Here is a 23,802-nt window from a genome sequence, read left to right on the forward strand (position 1 = left end):
AGCAGCGTTCCCCTTTAGTTATAAGGGGTATTATAAGGCATATCCAATAAGATGAAAATATGAGGAATTGGTCAAACAAATTACAATTTGATATTTCCTTTGTTGATCCAGTGCGAATATTGTTGTGACTGAGCTTCGGCCTGCTCCATCCGCTGGAATTTTCAGATGAGACAATCGGATTGAAATCCGGCATGACAGGTACACAGGGGGATGCGCGTGAGCACAGCCCCATGCTATCGGAAATAAACAGAGAGAAGGCGAGAAGCTGTCTTAGTGTTTTTCATAACCATTTTCCTCAGTTTTGTATAAGCAGTCGTTGACAGTTAAGACATCGCACAAGATGTTTAATGAAATAGTCAAAAGTGGGGATTGAAGCGAGCATCGCTGCGTTTTAGAGAGGGGCAGTGACGCTTAAATAGGGTCTATTCCTGGCACGTTTACAATGGCTCATGTCCCTGCATTACATAAGAGTATAGTCGAGCCACACCAAAGGGCACAAGACTACAGAGTCCCAACACCAAGGCTAATTATCATACAGCAGATTTACCTCCCACCGCGGACACCTAATGGAGGGCTTGTCTTCCAATCCTGTCAAATCTGTCAAACATAATGACGTGAAACAAAACCAATGTGACGGTGGTGAAAAAAATCATAACCCAAACAATGTAAAAAATGACTGAGTGTACAGCTGGACACGGCGGTTGGATCATTAACACAATGTGTAGAGGCTATAGCCTATGTTAGCCCTATTCTTCATTATGGTAAAGCGGTGCCCGTGGAGAGATTGCGTGCTTTACACACACAGTGCACCGGTGAGAACGCCAAGGGCGCATGCATGTTAGATGAAGTGAATCCAGCCATCCTCCCACTCACGGGGTGGGGAAATCTTAAACCTGTGGCGTCGCACTTTGTAGTTGAACCCGTTATTATTGTCCCAATACTCATCTCCACCAACGCAGTATCTTATGGCAAACTGGAATGTGCCTCCGCTCTCCAGAAACGTCGTTGGTGTGATTATCTTAAAGGAGAATTGGTCTGTCACACCGTCGCTTGATTCGGGGACATAAGATGTCAGACTGTCCATGAAGGTTATCCAGTTGTTGATTGAGAACCTCAAATAGACACTTTTCTCGAACGCCATGTTCAAAACCCGCACGACCCCCGACAGACTGAACTCGTCGGCTTCAGCACACTCCAACAACACTTTAACTTCTTTCACTTTCTCAGTAAAGCCTGGTAGGGTCCCGGGGTTCTTGAATTGCAGCTCCATAAAACTTGACTGGGTGGTCGGTGCCCTGGGGAACTTGTCAAATGGGTTCAGATGGAGGGGACCCCTGTCGAATCTCGCCATTATGCGCTCCGGCACATCGGGCATGTCTGTGTCATTAAAGTGCTTCACAGAGGTGAGCTCCAGACCCAGAGAGTCGGCGAAACGGACCTTTTTCTGGCTGCAGGGACTCCGGCTGCGGGAGATCTCAAGCTTCGCTCTCTCTATGGGGGTCGGCAGAGACTTGCACCTGCGGCGCAGGTTCGGACTTTGCGGGGGTTTGAGGAAGGATTCACGTCCTCTTGGTCTCTCATCCACCACATGGTGCATCTCGATGGGCTCGCTTGCTCCGTTCAGCTCCATCCCCTCTTCGTCTTCTAATTTCGGGTCTGCTGTCAAGCTCCCGAACAACCCAGCTATGCAACTGTAGTTCCTCGGGAGGCAGTTCTTGGGAGGTAGCATGACCACGACAGAGCGCACAGCCTCGGTTTCCATAAAGCGGGAGAGTCGCTGGTTGCAGTCGCAGTGGTCGTGATCAGGGGAACCGAGAAAGGAACACGCCGTCAGGTGTCAGAGATAAACACAAGGATAGGCGCCGTAGTATCACGTCAGACTGTGACACTGCGCATTTCTGAACCAATAAACCAAGCTTCTGCAAGTGCAGCTAGAACAACGCACCACAAAAACCAAACATGCCTACCTAACGTCACTTTAGATTTCATTCACAGGCATACAAATTCGTTCATTATGAAAGAATATGAAATTGGGGATTCTCTTATTTGTGCACGTTTCCAGCAGCATGCCCCAGTCAAGGTGTGTGTGTGGCTGAGCTTTTTATTTATTTACCATTTATTTAACTAGGCAAGACGGTTAAGAACAAATCCTTATTTACAATGACGGGGCCCGGGATTAAAAACATAAAATAAATACAATATAAGACAACAACATAGCAAGGCAGAAACACATGAGAACACACCATGGTAGCAACACAACATGGTTGCAACATAACATAGTAGCAGCACAAAACATGGTACAAACATTATTTGGCACAGTCAACAGCACAAATGTCAAGAAGGTAGAGACAACAATACAGCGCACAAAACAGCCAAGGTGCACATAAAACTACACAGAGCTAGGGGGACCCAGTGAGAGGCATGACATTACAGTCATAAGGTTTGTGCCTGGCTGGACAACGACGTGCCGAATAGCACGTCTCATTTCTTGCCTGACGACTCCTCCTGAATTTAATTCCACTGCTATATCGAATGCTTCCCGGAGAAGAAACGTTAGTGGGCGTTGCGTTTGCCCGGAGCGATGTGGATGGGCAGCTAGGCAATCTAATTTTGGCCATGAGATAAAACACACAACTTAATTTCTCAGTTTTTTTTATACCGAAACAGAGTTGTGTGGCCACTTTGTTATTGTTTCACCAAGGACTCTAGCTTTGAGAGTATATTTTAGATACCTGTAAATAATTTACATCTGAATCAAATTAACATAGGCCCATGCCCTCTATTTATATACCTACGTTATATTATGCATATTATAATACTGTTATAATGGGCTATTTTAGATTATATTGTATATAACATTTTACTATAGATTACAGAAATGTTAGGGTTAGTCTTAATTATAGATATTGAATGAAATAGTCAGCAACATAGTGGATACCATGCTGTAATTCACGAATAGTGGACAAGCAGCAAATCCAGGTCTAGAAATTGTTACATTTTCTTAGTTAACATGGAGATTAGCAACAACCTATCAAGTGCATTTTGTTTTCTGTCGCCCCCTCCTATTTCTCTCTTCGTTTCCCCTACGTCACTCCTTGAGCGCCCTGTTGTAGCGGAGTTGTCATGGCAACGACGTTCTATCTCCGCTCCAAACACTTCGTGGGCCAAGCGCATCTTTGACTTTGTTTGGGGTCGTCTCCTGATACCTGCCAAACTGTAATAAATATTTGATGACTATTCTATGTTACTGCCTATTAAGTTGAATGTCAAACCCCCGGGAGCAAATGCTTGTATGGTATTGCTGAGGAAAATGTCGAACTCGACCCACTTTAATGGTAAGTTGTCTCGTTAATAGCCTTTCTTCTGGCTTCAGCTGACGTTAGAACAAGCTTCCTACTTAAGTTGCCAGTGTTTACCTAAAGTTAACGTTAGTAGATAGGGAGAAATGTGGGGTTCTCTTGCTAGCTAGCGATAAGGTTTATGAACCCATTTAATGGACAGATTTTGTAAACAGGGTTAATAAGTTTGTTAACGCTGAGTTAACACGTCAAAGGTTACACGTTTTCAGATATCTTACAAATACTTTTGCAACGTTTACAATTCATTATAGGTTTCTTGCTGTTTGTGTATATATATCCACTCTTACCAACGAGCCTACAAGATGAGTGCCGAATTAGGGATGTTTTTTCACTCTCAACAGTTTTCACCCCGAAAGGCTCATCTTAGAATGGACAAATTCAAGGAATGGGATCAGGCGCCTGTAGAAGTGGCTGAAGACAGAAGTGTGGCAGTCGAGTGCCCAGGATGGGACCAGAGCTGCCAAATACCCAACAGGGGCCATGTCGATGCCCTTTTGGATATCAGCGATGATACCTCATCCAAAGAGCAGGAGCCATTTGAGTTTCTCTGTCTCTCCGGATGGGAGGAAGCTGTGAGTAATACACTGCGGTTACTCTTTTATTTTTGACTAGATTGTGAATGATATTCAGCCAGTGTCACGTTATTGCATAGGCAGCAGATACACACTTCAATTTCATGCGAGTTAAGACAAAGTGAAACAGTGTTAGTATGTTTATTCACTGTTTATAACTACATTCAATCTCAGAAATCATCTTAAAAGGTGAAACGTAATTTTCTCTAAATTGCAAAACACTGATTAAAATGTAATTATGTTTCCCTTAATGCTGAGACAGATTCGGGGCTGGGGTAGAACTTCTCCACTTGGCTGCCTGGTTCAGACCCAGAGGAGAGGAAAGAGGGTCAAGACTGGAGACACAGACCACCACTGCCACCTGTGTGTGGACCTTGTGAAGCTCTCTGACCCCCCTGACTCTGAATCCAGTTTAACCCACTCCCCTGAGTCCTTCTGGGACTCCACCCTGGACCCATGGGCGAAAAGCTCCCCCACAACCCTGGGAGACTTCCTGAACAGACCCTACAGTCACACCTCTAGCATCTCTTCAGAGGAGTCCCCACCAGAGTCCTTCAGGGACCTTCAGAAAGCCACACAGCAACTGACACTCCGAGACAAGATGATGGAGGACAAGGCTGAGGTGTGTGAGATCAGTGACTCACTGCTGGGCTCGGCCCCCTCGCAGGGTCACCACCACTCAGCCTCAGAGTGTCCCATGACGCTGATCATCAACAGCTTCGCCGTCCTACCGCCCGTGAAGGCCTCCCAGCCCAGACACCCTAAGGTCACCAGCCAGCTCCAGAGGGGGGAGGCTGGACCGGGACGCATCGCCTCAGACGGGGAGACCGCAGAGGCTGGGTCAGACGGTGTCACGCCTGCCTGGGAGAGCGGAGGAGGTGTGGAGAGCCAGCAGAGTCGCCACCTGTTGTCTGCATTCAGCATCCCTGTCCCCAAGAGATGTGACATGCCCCTCAGCACACTGTCAGATCCTCTACCCCGCGCCACCTACCCCCTGGACAGACACCTCAGACAGGATCCCCGGACCAGCAGTGCTCATAGACTCTACTTTGGACTGAAGACCAAGATCCTAAAGCGTGCAGAGCCCCAGCTGCCCATTCTGTTTGGAACCAGGGTGCCCATCCCAGCCTCTGCACAGAGACTACTCTGAACAGACTGTTACTTCGCACTCCATACTCTCTCCCAACCCAAAAGCTCAGCCTCTGTGGGTTTGTGATTAAAAAGAAACTTTGTGGAATTTCTTCATATTTTTTGTATGATATTGATGAATGTATTAAAAAAAAAGCTGTGACTAATTCAACTTGGTCATATTAAACTACATGTAATTAACATATGAGTTTACAGATTTGTTAGTTCTATGTGATTTATAGGCTATACCACCTCAGCCTTCCTTAATTATGAACCCTCCACGCACCTGGACATGAGTGAATAATTTTAAATGGAGTGATGCATGTGTGATTTCAGTCCTATATTTTGCATGTGCATTTATTGTGGTGCTCACACTTGAGCTTTTAGTTACTCAGCAACTATGCTACCTACTCTACAATGCTGAGGTCTGGGTCAGTTTCTTGGATTCCTGAATGTTAAACTGCAGACATTCTTATGTCAGAACTCCTCATCAAGACAAAACATGATATGAGCCATTGCCAAAGCATGCTAGTGCACTCTAATGGAATGAGCAGTCAGTGATTCTAGTGTTCAAACCCATGTGAAGATGTCATTGGTAGCCTATTGAATTACATGCTAGAAGTGAACCACACTGTGATTCTGAGGGGCTGTGACAGCATAGGTTTGTGGGCGGAGGGATTAGTAATCATATTCCAAATGTCTTACACAATTACAATATTGTATTCAAACAGACTGAGCATAATACATGTACATAGCAAACTAACTTGTACTGCCACACAACCCAGGTGAAAACTGTGACTGACATTTACTGAAAAAGAGCACATTGAGTGTGTACAATATTGAGTATGGTGTTGTAAATCAAAAGTAGTGTGTGCTTCAACCAGTAACAAAATATTTGACTTGGCTTTATACAGCGCTGCATTACTGTCCTTTGATTTGAAGTGTACTGGAACTAAGCTAGTACAACCAACTAGCTAATACATCAACTCAAACAATCAACCCTTTATGAAGAGTTTATTATGAGCGTCTGCTGAATAGCATCAACAACACAAATAACGAGAGGCAACCTTTATCGACGCTCTACACATTCAGGCAACTGAAATACAACAGATAAGACCGCAAACAGAAATGCAACTGAAATCAATTATATTGGCACCAAAGACTGCATGCACTCCCTACTGAGAAAAACCAAAGTGCTGAAGTTGACATCCCCATGTAGCACGGTTAGGATCAATTCCATTTAATTCAGGAAGTACATAGAAATTCCAGTTCTCTTCAAAATTAGGAAAATTCAGAATTGGTATTTGGTTTACTTTACTTTCTCAATTGCCTGGAATACAAATAGAATTGACTTCAACCCTGCCATGTAGTCTAATGTACATGTTTTATAAGCAAGGCAGTTTCTCCCCTAAGCGCTATTATAAGTTCAAGAACGATAAATTAAACAGAAGTAGTGTTTTCAGTATAGCACAATACATTGTTATGAAATGTGATTGAGTATGAAAGTCTGTTATAAACTGGAATGAGACAGTCCTGTTTCGATTACGTTAAGATGCAGTGCAAAAACTAAGCCATGTTGTGTAGTATGGGCACAGTGTCATGTAGGCTACATTCTGCCGTTTCTGGGTCCACTTCTCCACATATTGATAGTGTACCACTGTAGGGTGAATGCTGCCTTGGAAACAAATACTGCATTGCATTCTTAGAACCTGGATATGTAACACAAAACAGCTTTTCCCAAATACAACTCATAGAAGGCATTCAAACATATTCAACATGCAAATTAAAGACACTCAAGTATTTGAAGTATTCTTCCAAGACACCCTCCACAAATAAATATAATGTAAATGTTAAATACATTTTGATCCTGAACTTCTTCCTACCTCGTAAAGCTGCTTAGAGCATCACTGACCAACGGAAACATAAAATGCACCATGAAAAATACTTGTCTTAAGGCACCAACAGATCAAAATCCAACATGGAGAAATACTCTAAACTTGGAGCTCTTTTGTGAAGTTCACATTCAATAAAACTGTCTCAACAAATGTCTGTTTCTTGAAATTTGAATGGGATGCATGTGCAAATGAGGTAAAATATTGTAATGATACCAACAGCTAGCTTTGACTAATACGATTTACTTTAGAGTGTAGTTCAAGAAAATGTTGATAGAAATTGTAATATTTCATCAGTTTATGTTCAGTAACGTTTAGTGGGGTTGTTATACAGTACCTTCAGAAAGTATTCACACCCATTGCCTTTTCCACACCAAAAATTGTGTTGCAGCCTGAATTTAAACTTGATTAAATTAAGATTTGTTTTGTCACTGGCCTTATCACAATATCCCATAATGTCAAAGTGGAATTATGTTTTAGGAAATTGTACAAACTAAATGAAAAGATGAAATGTCTGGTGTCAGTAAGTATTCAACACCTTTGTTACGGTAAGCCTAAATAAATTCAGGAGTAAAAATGTGCATAACAAGTTGCATGGACTCAAACTGTGTACAATAAGTGTTTAACATAGTCATTTAAAAAATATCTCACCTCTGTACCCTTCACACACACAATTATCGGAAAGGTCCCTCAGCCAAGCAGTGAATTTCAAACAGATTCAACCACAAAAACCAGGGAGGTTTTCCAATGCCTTGCAAAGAAGGGCATCTATTGGTAGACGGATAAAAATAAAGAAATCACACATTGAATATCCCTTTGTGCATGGGGTGAGGTTATTAATTACACTTTGGATGGTATATTCCTAACTCAGTTGCAGGAGAGGAAGGAAACTGCACACCATTGACCATGAGGTCAATGGTGACCTTTAAACCAGTTAATAGTTTAATGGCTGTGATAGGAGAAAATGGAGGATGGATCAATTGTATTTACTCCACAATACAAAAAATGTGGCAAAGAAATACACCTTTTGCCCTGAATACAATGTATTATGTTTGGGGTACCACTCATATTTTCAAGCATAGTGGTGGCTGCATCATGTTATGGGTATGCTTGTAATCATTAAGGACTGGGGAGTTTTTCAGGATAAAAAAGAAAAAAATCCTAGAGGAAACCCTGGTCCAGTCTGCTTTCCACCAGACACTGGGAGATTAATTCACTTTTCAGCAGGACAATAATCTATAACACAAGGACAAATCTACACTGGAGTTGCTTACCAAGAAGACAATGAATGTTCCCGAATGTCCAAGTTACAGTTTTGACTTAAATCTACTTGAAAATCAAAGACCCAAAAAAGGCTGTCTAGCAATGATGAACAACCAATTCATCAGAGTTTGAATAATTCTGAAAATAAATGGGCAAATGTTGCACAATCCAGATGTGGAAAGCTCTTAAAGACTTACCCAGAAAGACTCACAGTTGTAATTGAAAGGTGATTCTAACATGTATTTACTCAGGGGGTTGAATACTTATTTAATGAAGACATATTTGTTTTATTTTCCATTTTTTGTTCCACTTAATCCCACTGTCACAACAACATATGGAAAAAAAATCAAGGGGTGTGAATACTTTAAGGTACTGTATATGGTGGTGGTGGACATACACAATCACCATGTAATCACAGTGACTAGTGAGTAGCTAGATCCTCATAGTGTTTCTCTACAGTGTTGTATCACTTCAGCACACTGTGCTGCTATATACTTACAGCCAGCTAATGAATAAGTCAAAGACCATGACAGGCTAGTCTCCTAACACGGTGACCCAGCTTATAGGTGGGTGGCCCTGTAACAATGGGGCAATTCTACAAGACTGTACTTCACAATCACATGTCAACAATGGGAGTGTGGCAACCATTTTAGAATTTCACTAATACGTTTGTGCCACATCAAAACTGCCGGAAGTCATTCAACAGCAGTATGATTAAGGAAAGGTTCAACAGGCATTACATACTCTCTTACAGCAAACAGTGTTCAAACTTTGAAAACGGACTAAACTGGCTTTTCAGACAAAATATATATTTAAGTAGTAAGATGTGCAAATAAACATGTAAACAAGGATGGGAAATCATATCCATGAACTGATAATAAAGTGCTTTAGAGCTAGCATGAAGGGGATGCCCGGACATGTTATCCTAGACATGCTACCCCCCTGTAGAATGTCCTAAGACTTCTTAAGGCGGCTCACTTCTACACCTAAACCTCCAGTAGTAGAGGGACAAAGACTGTAGAGGATGATGAGTTGGAGCCCAGGACCTCCTTGACGGAAACCAGAAACACATTGTGTGGGCTGAGGTGGTAGCCCTGTGTGTGTGTGTGTGTGTGTGTGTGTGTGTGTGTGTGTGTGTGTGGGGGGGTCAGCTGATGGGCTTCTCAGAGTGCTGAAAGAGCAAACAACTGCTCACACGTCTGCGTTTCCACCGAGCTGAAGTGGGACTCCATGTTCCAGGCCATGTCAGCTGACAGGAAGTCGTCCATGACTGTCTGGGTCTCGTTGCTGGTCAGGAAGAGGTTTCCGAGGCCCTCAGAAGATGCATCGGTCACCGTCTGAGTCTCCGTGCTGCTCAAGAGCCTAGCCTGGTCACCCTGGGACATAGAGGGAAGGGTGTTGGAGTTTGGTGTTGGTGTCAGCGGTCGGCGGAGGTCGGTCTGTGTCTCAGTGTCAGAGGACTCTGTGCTCATGGAGAAGCTGGACTGTCGCAGAATGTTGCCCAGGGGCATGTGGCCTCCGGCTTTCAGCAGGAAATTGAGGTCAGTCTGGGTCTGGGTGTCAAACATCTCCAGTTCCAGGTCACTGGCCTGGCTTCGGCCCAGCCCCTCACTGTTTCCCAGGCCCTCCAGGAGGAGGAAGTCTGTCTGGGTTTGGATATCCAGGACCTCCAGGGGCGTGTCGGCCCCCAGCCCGCTCAGCTCGCTCTCCTCCGTCTGGGTCTGGATGTGGGCCGCGTTCAGGAATTCCTCAAAGTCAAAGTCAATGCCCGTGTGCTGTTCCTGAACAGAGCCCAGACCTGACCCACAGCCTGTTGAAGAATCCATCTGCGTCTGGTGACCGGACAGAGAGTGACCTGACAAGATATTCTCCAAGTCGTTGAACAGAGCCAAGGTGGTCTGGGTTTGGTTGTCCGCCACGCTGCCCGACTGGAGATCGTCTGTCTGCACGCCAAAACACATGCCTCCTGCTGACTTGTCGTGGTCATAGAGACTGTTACCGGAGAGGGGGTCGTCTACACCGTGGGTTCTGAAGTGTCCGTCTGTCAGTGCCGTCTGTGTTGAGACACTGAGGGAGTAACTGTCAAAGAGGTCTGAGCACATGATGGCCTGGTCCATCTGAGCACTCTCTTCTGACCCAGCCAGGGCGAGTCTGGTCTGGGTCTGCTTGGTAATGTAGGGGGACTGGGATGGGGAGGAATAGGGGCAAGGCAGCTGGTTGAGGGTGTGGGTATCTGTCTGCGCCCCGATGGTGGTGGTGGCTTTGGCCTTCGAGGGGAACGTCTGGGTCTCTACACTGACCGGCAGCAGGACCTGAGCACTCACACTAATATCTGTCTGAGAACACGAGGAGACCGACGACTCACCAACGGGGCACATCTCCGTCCCCACCACGACCCCCATACGCATCCTGGACAAGTATGAGATGTCTGTCTGGATGTTGGTGGAGGCATTGCTCCCCCTGGTCCCTCCTAGGTCATCGCCAGAGCCCAATGACTCCAGACTTACCTGCACCCCCATGCTGACAGGCCCCAGACTGGAGCGGGAGGCAGGCATGCTGCCCAGGGTCTTAGGGTCTAGGTGAGGCACCATGGACTGTGGCATGAGGTGGAGGGTGCTGAAGGAGCCCTGCCTGTCCACAGCCAGCACCACAGACCTCAGAACCCCGTTCTCTGTGGAGGGGAGGAGGACAGGGAGATGGGCCAGCTGCATCACAGGGAAATTCACCAGAGCCACTTTGGGCTTGGGTAGGAGGAGTTTCTGGAGGTGTTTAGGGGGGTTGTTGTGGCAGACCCTGTCTGAAGGGAGGGAGTCCTCTGAGAGTTCTCTGTCCGTTTTTATGATCTGACACATGAATTCACTGGGCTTGACTTTTTCCTCCCCACTTATCTGTCTCTCCATCTTCCGCTTTTTCACTGGTGGATACCTGCAAACACCGGGCGGAGGAGAGAATACGTCAAGCAGACAAAACAGCAGTAGGTAGTTCTAAAGCTTTGACAAACACTAATACAAGCAAGGTGCAGTGGCAGCATCGTTGTGCAGTCAAATTCAAGGTCTGTTCTCAAGTCACGTTGTGCATGCAGGCGTTTGTCCCAACATGATCTGTTATTGAATAATGACATGGTTTACTGGATAAACTGCATGACACTTGAAGACGTTGAGCCTCTCTGCCACCACGTCTCCACACCATCTTTAAAACCCTCCAACAGCATGTCCAACCAAATACAAGTCTTTTTTAATAGAAACCCATTTGAATGTCATGTGTAGACTAATGCTTTTAGGAGCATCCACTGCCGATTCAATGACACCACATGGAAGTGACTGCAATATGCAAGGAGGAAGGATAGCCTAGCAAGTGAACATTGGTTCCTTACACAATGCATGTCTCAATCTGTCCATCTGGCTTGTCAAAATCCTTTGTTTCAGTGTCTATTTGTCCACTTGTCTGTACCTCCAACCTTGGTTCAGTAGCTAGACAAGCATTTTTGAGTTAACTACACAAACAGGCAGTAGATTAGAGTAGGGAAGCACGATTATTTAATATCCTAAATTCCCCCTGGGTGGATATTACTGTAAATTCTATTTTAGGGAGATTCATGTAGCATAAAATCATCATTCTCCCCTGAGTCACGTGCATGCAGCTGTGTGTCAGACTGGCATGTGAACATTTTGTGGGCCTGTTCCAGTTGATACAATGCTAATTTGCTAGTGAGAGCATGAAAGACAGACAGGCAGACAGTTAAACAGGTGAAGTAGAGAGATAATTGAAAGACTACGTGAACCAACCTCAATGCGTAGCTAATGTGATTTACGGAGGATGTTTTTTGCTGGACAAGGTCTCCGGCAATGCTTATATTTTATGCCCTTTGTGTATTTTTAAAATCGGCCAAAAACCCGTCAATAACCGGCTAATGGAAACACTGCCCTCCAGGATGATATCCAGTATGCACCGAGTGAACAAAACCTTAGTAATATTGATTTGTATAACCCCCCCCCGCCCTCTGAATGGCACACATACACGTCTCAAGGCTTAAAAATATTTATTTAACCTGTCTCCTCCCCTTCATCTACATTGATTGAAGTGGATTTAACAAGTGACATCAATAAGGGATCATAGACTGACCAGGTGAAAGTTATGTCATGGAAAGAGCAGGTGTTTCTAATGTTTTGTACATTCTACCTGTGTTCTGTGGGGACCTCGTGGCCGGTCCTGTAGATATGTGACAGTAGCGCTGCTCTGCTGGCGTAGGGGCAGCCACACGTGCAGCGGTAGGTCCTCCCACAGTCCTCTATGTGGCGCCTCAGGTCCCACTCTGTGCTGTAGCCGTTGTTGCACTTGGAACACTTGTGCTTCTTCTCTGCATGCATCTTCATAAAGTGCTGGATAGAGCAGAATATACAGTTAAGTCAGAAGTTTACATACACCTTAGCCAAATACATTTAAACTCAGTTTCACAATTCCTGACATTTAATCCTAGTAAAAATTCCCTGTTTTAGGTCAGTTAGGATCACCACTTTATTTTAAGAATGTGAAATGTCAGAATAATAGGAGAGAGAAATATTTATTTCAGCTTTTATTTCTTTCATCACATTCCCAGTGTGTCAGAAGTTTACATACACTCAATTAGTATTTGGTAGCATTGCCTTAAAATTGTTTAACTTGGGTCAAACATTTCAGGTAGCCTTCCACAAGCTCCCCACAACAAGTTGGGTGAATTTAGGTCTATTCCTCCTGACAGAGCTGGTGTAACTGAGTCAGGTTTGTAGGCCTCCTTGCTCGCACACGCTTTTTCAGTTCTGCCCACAAATTTTCTATGGGATTAAGGTCAGGGCTTTGTGATGGTCACTTCAATACCTTGACTTTGTTGTCCTTAAGCCATTTTGCCACAACTTTGGAAGTATGTTTGGAGTCATTGTCCATTTGGAAGACTCATTTGCGACCAAGCTTTAACTTCCTGATTGAAGTCTTGAGATGTTGCTTCAATATACCCACAAAAAATGTCTTCCCCATGGTGCCATCTATTTTGTGAAGTGCACCAGTCCCTCCTGCAGCAAAGCACCCCCACAACATGATGCTGCCACCCCCGTGCTTACCGGTTGGGATGGTGTTCTTCGGCTTGCAAGCCTCCCCCTTTTTCCTCCAAACATAACGATGGTCATTACGGCCAAACAGTTCTATTTTTGTTTCAGCAGACCAGAGAACATTTCTCCAAAAAGTACGATCTTTGTCCCCATGTGCAGGTGCAAACCGTAGTCTGGCTTTTTTTATGGCGGTTTTGGAGCAGTGGCTTCTTCCTTGCCGAGCGGCCTTTCAGGTTATGTCGATATAGGACTCTTTTTCCTGTGGATATAGATACTTTTGTACCTGTTTCCTCCAGCATCTTCACAAGGTCCTTTGCTGTTGTTCTGGGATTGATTTGCACTTTTCGCACCAAAGTACATTCATCTCTAGGAGACAGAATGTGTCTCCTTCCTGAGCAGTATGACGGCTGCGTAGCCCCATGGTGTTTATACTTGCGTACTATTGTTTGTACAGATGAACATGGTACCTTCAGGCGTTTGGAAATTGCTCCCAAGGATGAAACAGACCTGTGGAGGTGTACAATTTTTTTTTTCTGAGGTCTTGACTGATTTCTTTTGATTTTCACATGATGTCAAGCAAAGAGGCACTGAGTTTGAAGGTATGCCTTAAAAATACATCCACAGGTGCACCTCCAATTGACTCAAATGATGTAAATTAGCTAAATCAGAAGCTTCTAAAGCCATCATTTTCTGGAATTTTCCAAGCTGTTTAAAGGCACGGTCAACTTAGCGTATGTAAACTTCTGACCCATTGGAATTATGATACAGTAAATAAGTGAAATAATATGTCTTTAAACAATTGTTGGAAAAATGACTTGTGTCATGCAGAAGGTAGAGGTCATAACCGACTTGTCAAAACTATAGTTTGTTAACAAGAAATTTGCGGAGTGGTTGAAAAACGAGTTTTAATGACTCCAACCTAAGTGTATGTAAACTTCCAACTTCAACACTACATAGGGCTATGAGAGGAGGTTACTCGTTACACAAACTGGAAAAAAGCAATAAAATAATGTATTATTCCCTTCTTGTTCACTAATTCCAATTTCCTAGTTATACTTCAAAAGACTCTCTATTGAGACGTAATTATTAGACACACTTTCCAATCATTTACAATTCCCATCCACCATCAGCATCTCAGGGGAGATCCAAAGCAGGAGTGGAAAGTGATTAGGGGAAAACCCAGGAGGAAATGTCTGTCTCAGTCATTCCATTCATTAGACAATCAGCATGAGTCTGACTCAGGTGGTTTCAACCAGGCAATCTCTGGCATTATACAGATCTTAGACTGACTGTAGGGATGTGGTACCTGTTTAACCAGGGAAAACTGGGAGAAGGGTCTGTTGGGGCCTCGTGGACAGCCCTCTATGGGACAACAGTAGAGCTTCTGGGAGCCCTTCATGTCCTTCCTGATGGTGGGGTTGACAAGGCCGTCCTATGGAGAGAGAGGATGAATGATTAGATTGTGATATTATAGGCTTAAGATTTAGTGTCATCTATCAACACTGAAATAATGTAGGCTAACCAACAACAAGTAGAAAGGTAGGCCATCAGCACAACTCTCAAGACCGCTGAGCTAAAGGCCTAGGTATTAGTTATACCTTAGTTAGTGATGATTTTAGCCTTGGAGTACCATTACAATGAAAACATCCAGTAGATGGACACGCCAATTATCCTTTGTAGAAAACCATATGAATGTCAAATACACAGACGAAGGTGGTCCAGATGGAGGGTCCACATCTATGACTTTAAAGGAGGTTCAGATGAAAGTTATTAGTTTAACAGCACATCGCGCTTGTGCTTTCCAGTGTGCTACATCACTCCACACTCCTGGCAGTCTCCAGATAGCCGTGCCGAAGCAGCTGTCAGCAGCACATTACATTAACTCAATGAACAGCAGCATGATGCTTATGTAAGAGTACAGCACACACTCATAGGCCACAGATAGGCTTCAGCATTGACCCATGTGTACATCCTAACCATCCTTATTAGCATTGCACTATTTCACTGGCCAAGGTCACCTAGCAGGCTACATTTACTGTGTCATTGGTTTTTATTTAACCTTCATTTAACTAGGCAAGTCAACTAAGAACAAATTCTTATTGACAATGACGGCCTACCCCGGCCAAACCCGGACGACGCCGGGCCAATTGTGCGCCGCCCTATGGGACTCCCAATCACAACCGGGTGTGATGCAGCCTGGGTTCCAACCAGGGACTGCAGTGATGCCTCTTGCACTGAGATGCAGTGTCTTAGACCGTTACGCCACTCGGGAGTCCAAAATTCGCACAGTACTAGTAAAAGAGACGTTTTGATTGAAGTTAGGCTAATATACATAAACATCCTGCATAGTGCTAATGATTATCCAGGCACAGTGCATTGCCAGACTTTGATACAGGCAGGCAGGGCAGAGATAGCTTTTTTTCTGTCTGCTACAAGACAGCCTGGGTAGGGTCTGCTGAGCAGCATCGCAGCTAGGATGTACAATCTGAAAATCTTTCAGTAGGCTGCTTCAAGAAGTCAAGTCATCAAAAGTGTTTAACATGCAAAGTTTGACAGGAAGTGTGACTAGTCTACACTACAGCCTGCTTAGTACAGTAGGCTAATATATATTTAAAAAAAAATATGTCACCTTTATTTAACCAGGTCGGCTAGTTGAGAACAAGTTCTCATTTACAACTGCGACCTGGCCAAGATAAAGCATAGCAGTGTGAACAGACAACAACACAGAGTTACACATGGAGTAAACAATAAACAAGTCAATAACACAGTAGAAAAAATAAAGAGTCTATATACATTGTGTGCAAAAGGCATGAGGAGGTAGGCGAAAAATTACAATTTAGCAGATTAACACTGGAGTGATAAATGATCAGATGGTCATGTACAGGTAGAGATACTGGTTTGCAAAAGAGCAGAAAAGTAAATAAATAAAAACAGTATGGGGATAAGGTAGGTAAATTAGGTGGGCTATTTACCGATGGACTATGTACAGCTGCAGCGATCGGTTAGCTGCTCAGATAGCAGATTTTTAAAGTTGGTGAGGGAGATAAGTCTCCAACTTCAGCGATTTTTGCAATTCGTTCCTGTCACAGGCAGCAGAGAACTGGAAGGAAAGGCGGCCAAATGAGGTGTTGGCTTTATGGATGATCAGTGAGATACACCTGCTGGAGCGCGTGCTACGGATGGGTGTTGCCATCGTGACCAGTGAACTGAGAAAAGGTGGAGCTTTACCTAGCATGGACTTGTAGATTAACTGGAGCCAGTGGGTCTGGCGAAGAATATGTAGCGACGACCAGCCGACTAGAGCATACAGGTCGCAGTGGTGGGTGGTATAAGGTGCTTTAGTAACAAAACAGATGGCACTGTGATAAACTGCATTGGAAGCTATTTTGTAGATGACATCGCCGAAGTCAAGGATCGGTAGGATAGTCAGTTTTACTAGGGTAAGTTTGGCGGCGTGAGTGAAGGAGGCTTTGTTGCGGAATAGAAAGCCGACTCTAGATTTGATTTTAGATAGATGTTTGATATGAGTCTGGAAGGAGAGTTTACAGTCTAGCCATACACCTAGGTACTTACAGATGTCCACATATTCTAGGTCGGAACCATCCAGGGTGGTGATGCCAGTCGGGCGTACCTGTTGTAATGTTCAGAAGTGTGTGAAACTAAATTGATTGTCAAATGTGATATGGCAGTCCAGTCGGGCTAAGGCACAGTGAGTGTCCAGCGACAACAGTGTTATAACACAAATCTCTTTCTGCATCAATTAATAAAACAGAACAAGCCTGGCCAGTACGTAACAGCGGAGGAACAGTGAGCAGCCTGTGCTTTCCTGGCCTGATGACTCCGGTTGAGTAGCGTTAGCCCATTAACTACCTTTAGTGTCTATTTATGAAGGCATCTTCTGGCCGGGGGAGTTCTGTTATGAGCCCCGACGCTAATTCTGAATGTTAACACGCATTGCTTGCGATACGATTTTGGAAACGTAATAAGTAACACATCTTTAATATCAGTGATATATTTATTTTTTTATTTAACCAGGCAAGTCAGTTAAGAACAAATTCTTATTTTCAATGACGGCCTAGGAACAGTGGGTTAACTGCCTGTTCAGGGGCAGAACGACAGAGTTGTACCTTGTCAGCTCGGGGGTTTGAACTCGCAACCTTCAGGTTACTAGTCCAACACTAACCACTAGGCTACCCTAGTGGTTAGTGGTTAAATATAGTTTTTTTGTTTAAACGAAAGGTTAAATTACTACACACCTTTAAATAGTTAAGTGTTCCCACGCGGCCATAGCTCCATGTTACAGCGGTTTTATACGGAAGACAGAGGCGACCACCTGTGCTAACTAGCCATCTAGCCTGCTCAAACACCTGTGTGTAAGCGTAACTGGCGAGGATGTGGTGTGTGTGGCTGGACACACACAGCCGTATGGATCTGTGCAAACCTGCTACAGTACATATATTTTATTGAAAGATTATTTCACCTTGAAATGAAAGATAAGTTGCATATGTTTCGAAGACCGTATTGCAAGCGATAATTGGCGTTTCTAAACGTTAAAACAGAGCGTTGGGATTGTAGTCACATGGTCCCAGCGGTAAACGGTGCCTATAGCGGAGAACCTGTGTGATATGGAATAATGCCCTGGGTTCTCGAAAGCAAGTGTAGCGTTGCCTCTACTGTCAGCCCTTTCACAGTCATAGACATCTACAACTATGCTCAATTGGCACCATTTTGTTCAGATTGACAGTTTCCTTCATGAACTGCTGCACCATGCAATTTCTCCTCCATCTCTCATTCTCCTGCATTAGACCCAGTTGAATTAGTTAGCATTTATGTGGGGGGAATGAGGAGCATGAAGTGCTTTTCTGACCTAATTCAAACATTCACCTTTTCTTTTTTTCAACGAGCTCAGTCTGTAGAAAGACAATAGATTGCTAGATCCCAGCATTCATTTGGGGGAAACTGGAATCACTAGGACTCCCACCGGGCAGCAAGACCAGGCCAGGACATTGCATATATTTCAGTTAAAGAGGAGGACCATTGTCTCCAAGACTTTCCGTTACTATAACTAGTATTCATATTTAGCCTAAAGACAGTGTGACAGTTGGTTGTATGACCATACTGATTTCATTGCACATCTCAGGTTTAGCCAATCTTCTTCAGCCATTTAAACATTAATTCACCGAGGGTTATTTTAATTGCTTGAATTTCCAGAAACTTCTTGAGAACCAAATGACTCAATAATATGACACACAGTTAGGCGATGTGGTCATGTTTACATGCATGTTTACATGCACAGAAATAATTCGATATTAAACTAAGTTTGGCATTAGTCATGTAAACACCTTAATCTGCTTATCTTAAATCGGCGTAAGGTCATAATCGAAGTAAACATAAACCGATTAAAACACCTGGTTTTCGGAGCAACCTTCGAATTATGGCATGTAAACAGTTGAATCGTCGTTCCAGAGGTGTATTTGATCTGCGCATGTGCCAGCACCCGTAGCGCAAGCCTCCCTGCGTGAGTTCGGAAAACTGAAAGTATGCATCTTTTCACTTACACACATTATAAGTCCTAACACAGAATCAGATCGTCTTCTCAAATATAACATGGCCAATGTGGTAGAACGTTTATTTTTCATTGGCGATTTTCTGCATTTATCAAAAGTCCCATTAGTAGCCTAATTTCAGATGTGTCCATAAAAACAGGATTATTAGTTAAATCGTTCTTGCAAAGCATGTAAACGTTTAAAACGTACTATTATATTAATCTGAATATCCACAATATTCTTATTGTGCGCATCTAAACGTGTGGATTTTAACAGATAATATGTGTATGGCTGACATGTAAAGGCAGTACAAGAAAGCTAGAAAGCTTAACATTAGCGCGGATAATCAGTCTCATGCAGCTATGATCCTAGCCTAGGATGATTGAAACACTGCTTAAAGCAATGTAACACAATAGTAAGAAAGTAACGTTATCAGCAATATACAGTTGTTGCTAGCCAACTTCAAAGAACTGGCCTCAAACAGTGCACAATGACTTGCCGTTTTCCCAATAAGCATGTCTCTAACTACCTAGCGTAACTAGTTAGTGATACAAGGATCATTAATTGAAAAATAGAAAGACAACGTGTTGAAATATGTCAGTAGCCCCTTTGGTTAACTTGCAAATAGGCTAACAAGCTAGCTACCTTTACTCTGTGGGACTTCACGAGATGCATGTTCAGGGCTGGCGTGTTTGGTAGAATCTTGCCACATCCTTCTACGGTGCATAGGATATTGGTCCGCACTTCTTTAGTGAGCTCCATGATAGACGGTTTGATAATCTCCCGCGTCGGTGCAGGGGGCTCTTCGGTGCATTTTTGACTGCCCGTGGAAGCGTTATCGTTTCGGTATGCTTTCCCGGACGCAGAGGCAGCCATGTTTCTGTTGACAAGTCACCAAACCAACTGCTCATCAAGCAGCAGACGCGCTGCTTCAAACAAGCCAGGAAAATATGGTCCGGAAAATACAAGGACGCGGCCACTTCCGGGAGCCCTTTCTTAGCAACAGACAGCCACTCCCACACAAGCGTCCTGGCAACATCAGAGGGTTGGCAAGTGACAATATTGTAGCTAAAGTCTATTACATATTACATGTGCAAAAATGTAAAACAAGCAAACCATGACCTTTTGCTGTACACTTCTCAAGTAACACAAAGTAAAAAATCCATACAATAACATTTATTAGAGTACAGATTGTAGTATATTATTTGAGAAACAATACAAGATGATTATTATTAATTAACACCTGGGCGAAGTACAGAGTGAATGGGTAAACAAGGTGTTCTAAAAAAATGTATGTTAAACCCCATAAAATGTTAACACATTCAATACAATGTATACACGACTTGTTCTGGTAGTTCTTATAGTTAAATTTGATTTAAACTCCTTTGTCTGTGATAACAAAATAGTTTCTCCCTTTCTGTGTGATGGATGAGAGAAGAGGGGTGACTGGGGTTGACGCCATACCTGTAAAACACAAGCAATTACTGAGGGGATTCATTTTTACTGATTTTGCACATGGTTAAAAGTGATTGCATTCGTTTTTTAAATCTGTGAGTCTTCCCTGGCATGAGCTGGGTGCCCCACACAAAACAAAAGTAATATAACACATGGAGTAATGAGTTAGGATTTCATGTTCACCTGCACAACTGTTTGCTATTGATATATCACTATCTACTGTCCAAAAGAAAGCTAGTTTGAAAATGTGAACATACATTTTTATGGAAAATAAGTTTTTTTTTCTGAATGATCCATCATGCTGCCATGTTGACAATATGACCAGGTTGAGCATATTACTGTTCAATTTGAGCAGGGTACTCCGCCCTCACCGGTTTTAGCCGGTCATGTGACTGGCCATTGCCTGATTCACCCCGGTTCAGTCTAATCGAATCCACTCACTTATTAGCAGACCCTGTGAAAAGCATCAAACTCAGCACATCTGTCTGGAGAATGAGATGGACACAGTGAAAGTCTGTCATTGTTCCTCTGCCCCCTTGTGGCCATGGACAGAATTTAATAAAGAAGTGGAGCCATATATGAGCAGTTAACTATAACAACATCAAATAAAAGGTTATAATGCTGAGCATCAACTGGAAGCCGTGACTTCTAAACCTGTATGGAACAAAGTGCAGAGAGAGAGCTATTGTTCATAATTTGTTGTCTCTGCAGCTCTCATGGGGCACCCGAGTGGCGCTGCAGGCACTGCATCTCAGTGCTAGAGGCGTGGTTAGATTCCAGGCTGTATCATAACCATCCGTGATTGGGAGTTCCATAGGGCGGCGCACAATTGGCCCAGAGTTGTTAGGGTTTTTGGCTGGGGTAGGCCGTCATTGTAAATAAAAAAATGGTTCTTAACTGACCTGCCAAGTTAAATAGATTTTAAAAAACTAGAAGATGTGGCTCTTCGCATTGACAGGGATTAAAGGGGTTATTAAACAAAGCCCAGCCCCAGACATATAGATACTGTACCTGAGGACACACAGTGCCTGAGTGACTCTAGGAGGTTGGTGCTGGCAAACTCCACCACTCCTCTGAAGGGCTCTTCTCTGCCTGTCAACGTTTTGTTAGAGTTATCTCGGAACTTGGTCTCCAGCTGAGAATAGAGCAGAATACATTGTCACACACAGCACAGTAGGCACACGAGGAGAACGCTTTTTATAAACAACCCAGAGTTCAACTTCTTGCACCTTGTAGACAGCTTTTTGCAGTTGAGGTAGTGTCCCATCGCCGAAGGCCTCACAGGCCATCTGAAGACGGTTCTCTGTATTCTCAGCCTGTTCGTTCTCTATATTGGGGTCTAAAATTAGAAAACAGAATGTCAGTGAAACATAAACTAATATTCTATTGATATCTAATTAGTTGTGGTTGTCACCATAATTATGTTCATGTATACATTACAATTGTATTTTATAAGCAGACAACAAAACATACTTCTAGGGACAGGATTCCTTTCCTGAAGAGGTTTTGGATGTTTGGTGGGGAACACCTATGAATGAATGAAAAGGTGCAGAACACAGAATCTAGTTAGTTCTATGGGATTTCCTTGTTATCAGTAAGCAGTGGGATGGTCATGATAAAGGCTTTTATATGGCCCGTAGGGGACAGGGCCAAGGCCTACCTGTTGGTACTGCCTCGTCAGTAGGTCTCTGATGGCGATGAGGTTCCGTCCACTGAGGTGAGCGTCCTTCATAGAGCCATATCTGGTGGCCAGAACCAAGGCCTGTATGACAGAACCAAGTCTGTTAAACAGGCGATAGAGACCATAGAAACTGAATTCAAAGCACTGCAATATGACATTATGAATCCCCCCAGGGCAATTTAGAAAGCATCCTTGCCTGGCTTAAAAGAGGCTTATGCTTTGAAGTCACGCCGGTCACAAAGACATAAGGGGTCTGAAGATGGTGGACAACATATGTGGGTTTAAGGTGGTTAGGCTTTGTGAAGTTGTCCCCCCAGGCAACACGTATCCATATGGCCTCATCTGTGTGTTTCTTTATTTTAATAGACACCTTGGAAGGAAAGACAAACACAGGCATTGACAGAGATGGCACACGCAAACACAGCAATTGAGGGACATTACAAGCCAATGTCCATTTTAATTAATGTTAGTTCTGTCTTTTCTACCAAGCATATAAAAGCTGGAAATCATACATACATGGCTGATGAGCTCTGTGAGGTTGGCCTTTAACTGTTCCTTGAACTGTGTCAGTTCAATGGATGGTGCATCCTCTGTGAAGAAAAATATGCTTGAAATTAACAGTAATGCTGATTAGGCTACCTTTAATACCTTGGAACTCTAATATTGCTTAAGGTCCACTTTCAAAAGGAACTGTGTCAGTGAAAGCACCAGATAGTAAATGTTGAGCAAGGTATTAGAGACTTTCATTTACCCTCTGCATCAAGGAGCTGGAAGCCATGCCACATTCCCTGGTTTGGATTCTCAATGATATCTGGAAAGCATTGGTGAAATGTATTATCTATTACTGACAAGTAAGTAGACCATTAGCTACTGAGGGGGGAATTAGTTCATTCACACTGTCAGATAACACTTACAGATAATTTCGAGTTCTGTGATGTGTTTCACTGTCAAGCCCTTCTCCTGTGAAAGATACAAGTAGAGTGTATCAGAAAGGTTGAAAGTATAACAAAAAATGTTGATTACACTTAGCCCACGATGAACTGTTAAGGTGAGCAAGTGTAACCGATGTGAAATGGCTAGCTAGTTAGCGGTGGTGAGCGCTAATATCGTTTCAATTGGTGACGTCACTCGCTCTGAGACCTGAAGTCGTTGTTCCTCGGCTTTTGTGGAGCGATGCTTCGTGGGTGTCAGTTGTCTATGTGTGCAGAGGGTCCCTGGTTCGAGCCCGGGTAGGGGCGAGGGAACGGACTAAAGTTAAACTGTTACACTAGTTTAAGTGAACAAGTTAGCTAAAGAGAACATCACATCCATCACTAGAAAGCTACTTAGATAGGTAACGTTAACTATATAGTCAAGCAGCTACGTCCTACCTCACAGAGAGCCAGTAGATGTTCCGTCAACACCCATTTTGGTTGTGTGAAGTCCAGCGAATGCAGGTCCTCCCTTGATAGATGAGCCCACTTGCCAAGCATTGTCTGGAGCATTTGATAAGGGATTCGTCGTATCAAACGTTGTAATATACGCGTTGTAGAGTCATCCATGCTTAAAATGTTTGTTTTAACCAAGTAAACTCTTAAAACGCATTAGATAGTAAGCTAACAGCAGACACGCAAATACAAAACAAACCGCCGAACGAGAGTCAACCAATAGGAATTATTTGGTGGGTCACACTTCCCGTTTCGTCATTTCCCCCGCAAATAACGTTTACCACATATTCACATGCTTTAGAGATGTTTATAGGTTATATGGGGTTAAATGGTGTTTAATATTGTCCTAAATTATACAACAAATGTGTAAAAACAAAATAAATAGAAAACAGATCTGG

At 43.5% G+C, this 23,802-nt stretch overlaps 4 protein-coding genes across 4 annotated transcripts; 1 reads left to right on the top strand and 3 right to left on the bottom strand.

Moving 5' to 3' along the window:
* Positions 1–838: 838 nt before the first annotated feature.
* LOC118393941 (protein phosphatase 1 regulatory subunit 3E-like) lies at positions 839–1,762 on the bottom strand. Its single transcript, XM_052460777.1, has one exon. It carries the CDS (start codon positions 1,760–1,762, stop codon positions 839–841), a length of 924 nt encoding a protein of 307 aa, XP_052316737.1.
* Positions 1,763–3,148: 1,386 nt separating this feature from the next.
* On the top strand, positions 3,149–5,226 carry si:ch73-103b9.2 (uncharacterized protein LOC100150067 homolog). Its single transcript, XM_035787172.2, has 3 exons — positions 3,149–3,335; positions 3,701–3,931; positions 4,194–5,226. Exons 1-3 carry the CDS (start codon positions 3,333–3,335, stop codon positions 5,079–5,081), a joined length of 1,122 nt encoding a protein of 373 aa, XP_035643065.1. The 5' UTR covers positions 3,149–3,332; the 3' UTR covers positions 5,082–5,226.
* An 830-nt stretch (positions 5,227–6,056) lies between these two features.
* Positions 6,057–19,862, bottom strand: LOC118393943 (ATM interactor-like). Its single transcript, XM_052462447.1, has 4 exons — positions 19,487–19,862; positions 14,602–14,727; positions 12,394–12,593; positions 6,057–11,139 (listed from the first exon to the last, which is right to left on the bottom strand). The coding sequence occupies exons 1-4, from the start codon at positions 19,715–19,717 to the stop codon at positions 9,378–9,380; spliced, it is 2,319 nt and encodes a 772-aa protein (XP_052318407.1). The 5' UTR covers positions 19,718–19,862; the 3' UTR covers positions 6,057–9,377.
* Positions 19,863–20,002: 140 nt separating this feature from the next.
* LOC118393944 (centromere protein N-like) lies at positions 20,003–23,664 on the bottom strand. The gene is made up of 10 exons (XM_035787174.2): positions 23,348–23,664; positions 22,892–22,937; positions 22,729–22,788; positions 22,494–22,567; positions 22,174–22,347; positions 21,957–22,058; positions 21,770–21,824; positions 21,526–21,635; positions 21,308–21,431; positions 20,003–20,305 (listed from the first exon to the last, which is right to left on the bottom strand). The coding sequence occupies exons 1-10, from the start codon at positions 23,516–23,518 to the stop codon at positions 20,217–20,219; spliced, it is 1,005 nt and encodes a 334-aa protein (XP_035643067.1). The 5' UTR covers positions 23,519–23,664; the 3' UTR covers positions 20,003–20,216.
* Between the last annotated feature and the right edge of the window lie 138 nt (positions 23,665–23,802).

Source organism: Oncorhynchus keta, chromosome 14, assembly GCF_023373465.1.
Source record: "Oncorhynchus keta strain PuntledgeMale-10-30-2019 chromosome 14, Oket_V2, whole genome shotgun sequence".
Classification (NCBI taxonomy): domain Eukaryota; kingdom Metazoa; phylum Chordata; class Actinopteri; order Salmoniformes; family Salmonidae; genus Oncorhynchus; species Oncorhynchus keta.

Excerpts from the sequence above, each read along its gene's own strand:
- LOC118393941 (XM_052460777.1), bottom strand. The coding sequence starts at position 1,762 with ATGGAAACCGAGGCTGTGCGCTCTGTCGTGGTCATGCTACCTCCCAAG.
- LOC118393944 (XM_035787174.2), bottom strand. The coding sequence starts at position 23,518 with ATGGATGACTCTACAACGCGTATATTACAACGTTTGATACGACGAATC. Across the intron at positions 22,938-23,347 it reads ATCTACTGGCTCTCTGTGAG|GAGAAGGGCTTGACAGTGAA; the intron begins GTAGGACGTAGC and ends TATCTTTCACAG. Across the intron at positions 21,432-21,525 it reads TGCAAAAAGCTGTCTACAAG|CTGGAGACCAAGTTCCGAGA; the intron begins GTGCAAGAAGTT and ends CTCTATTCTCAG.
- si:ch73-103b9.2 (XM_035787172.2), top strand. Across the intron at positions 3,932-4,193 it reads TCTCCGGATGGGAGGAAGCT|ATTCGGGGCTGGGGTAGAAC; the intron begins GTGAGTAATACA and ends ATGCTGAGACAG.
- LOC118393943 (XM_052462447.1), bottom strand. The coding sequence starts at position 19,717 with ATGGCTGCCTCTGCGTCCGGGAAAGCATACCGAAACGATAACGCTTCC. Across the intron at positions 12,594-14,601 it reads AGTTTTCCCTGGTTAAACAG|CACTTTATGAAGATGCATGC; the intron begins GTACCACATCCC and ends TGCTCTATCCAG. Across the intron at positions 11,140-12,393 it reads GAGGTCCCCACAGAACACAG|GTATCCACCAGTGAAAAAGC; the intron begins GTAGAATGTACA and ends CGGTGTTTGCAG.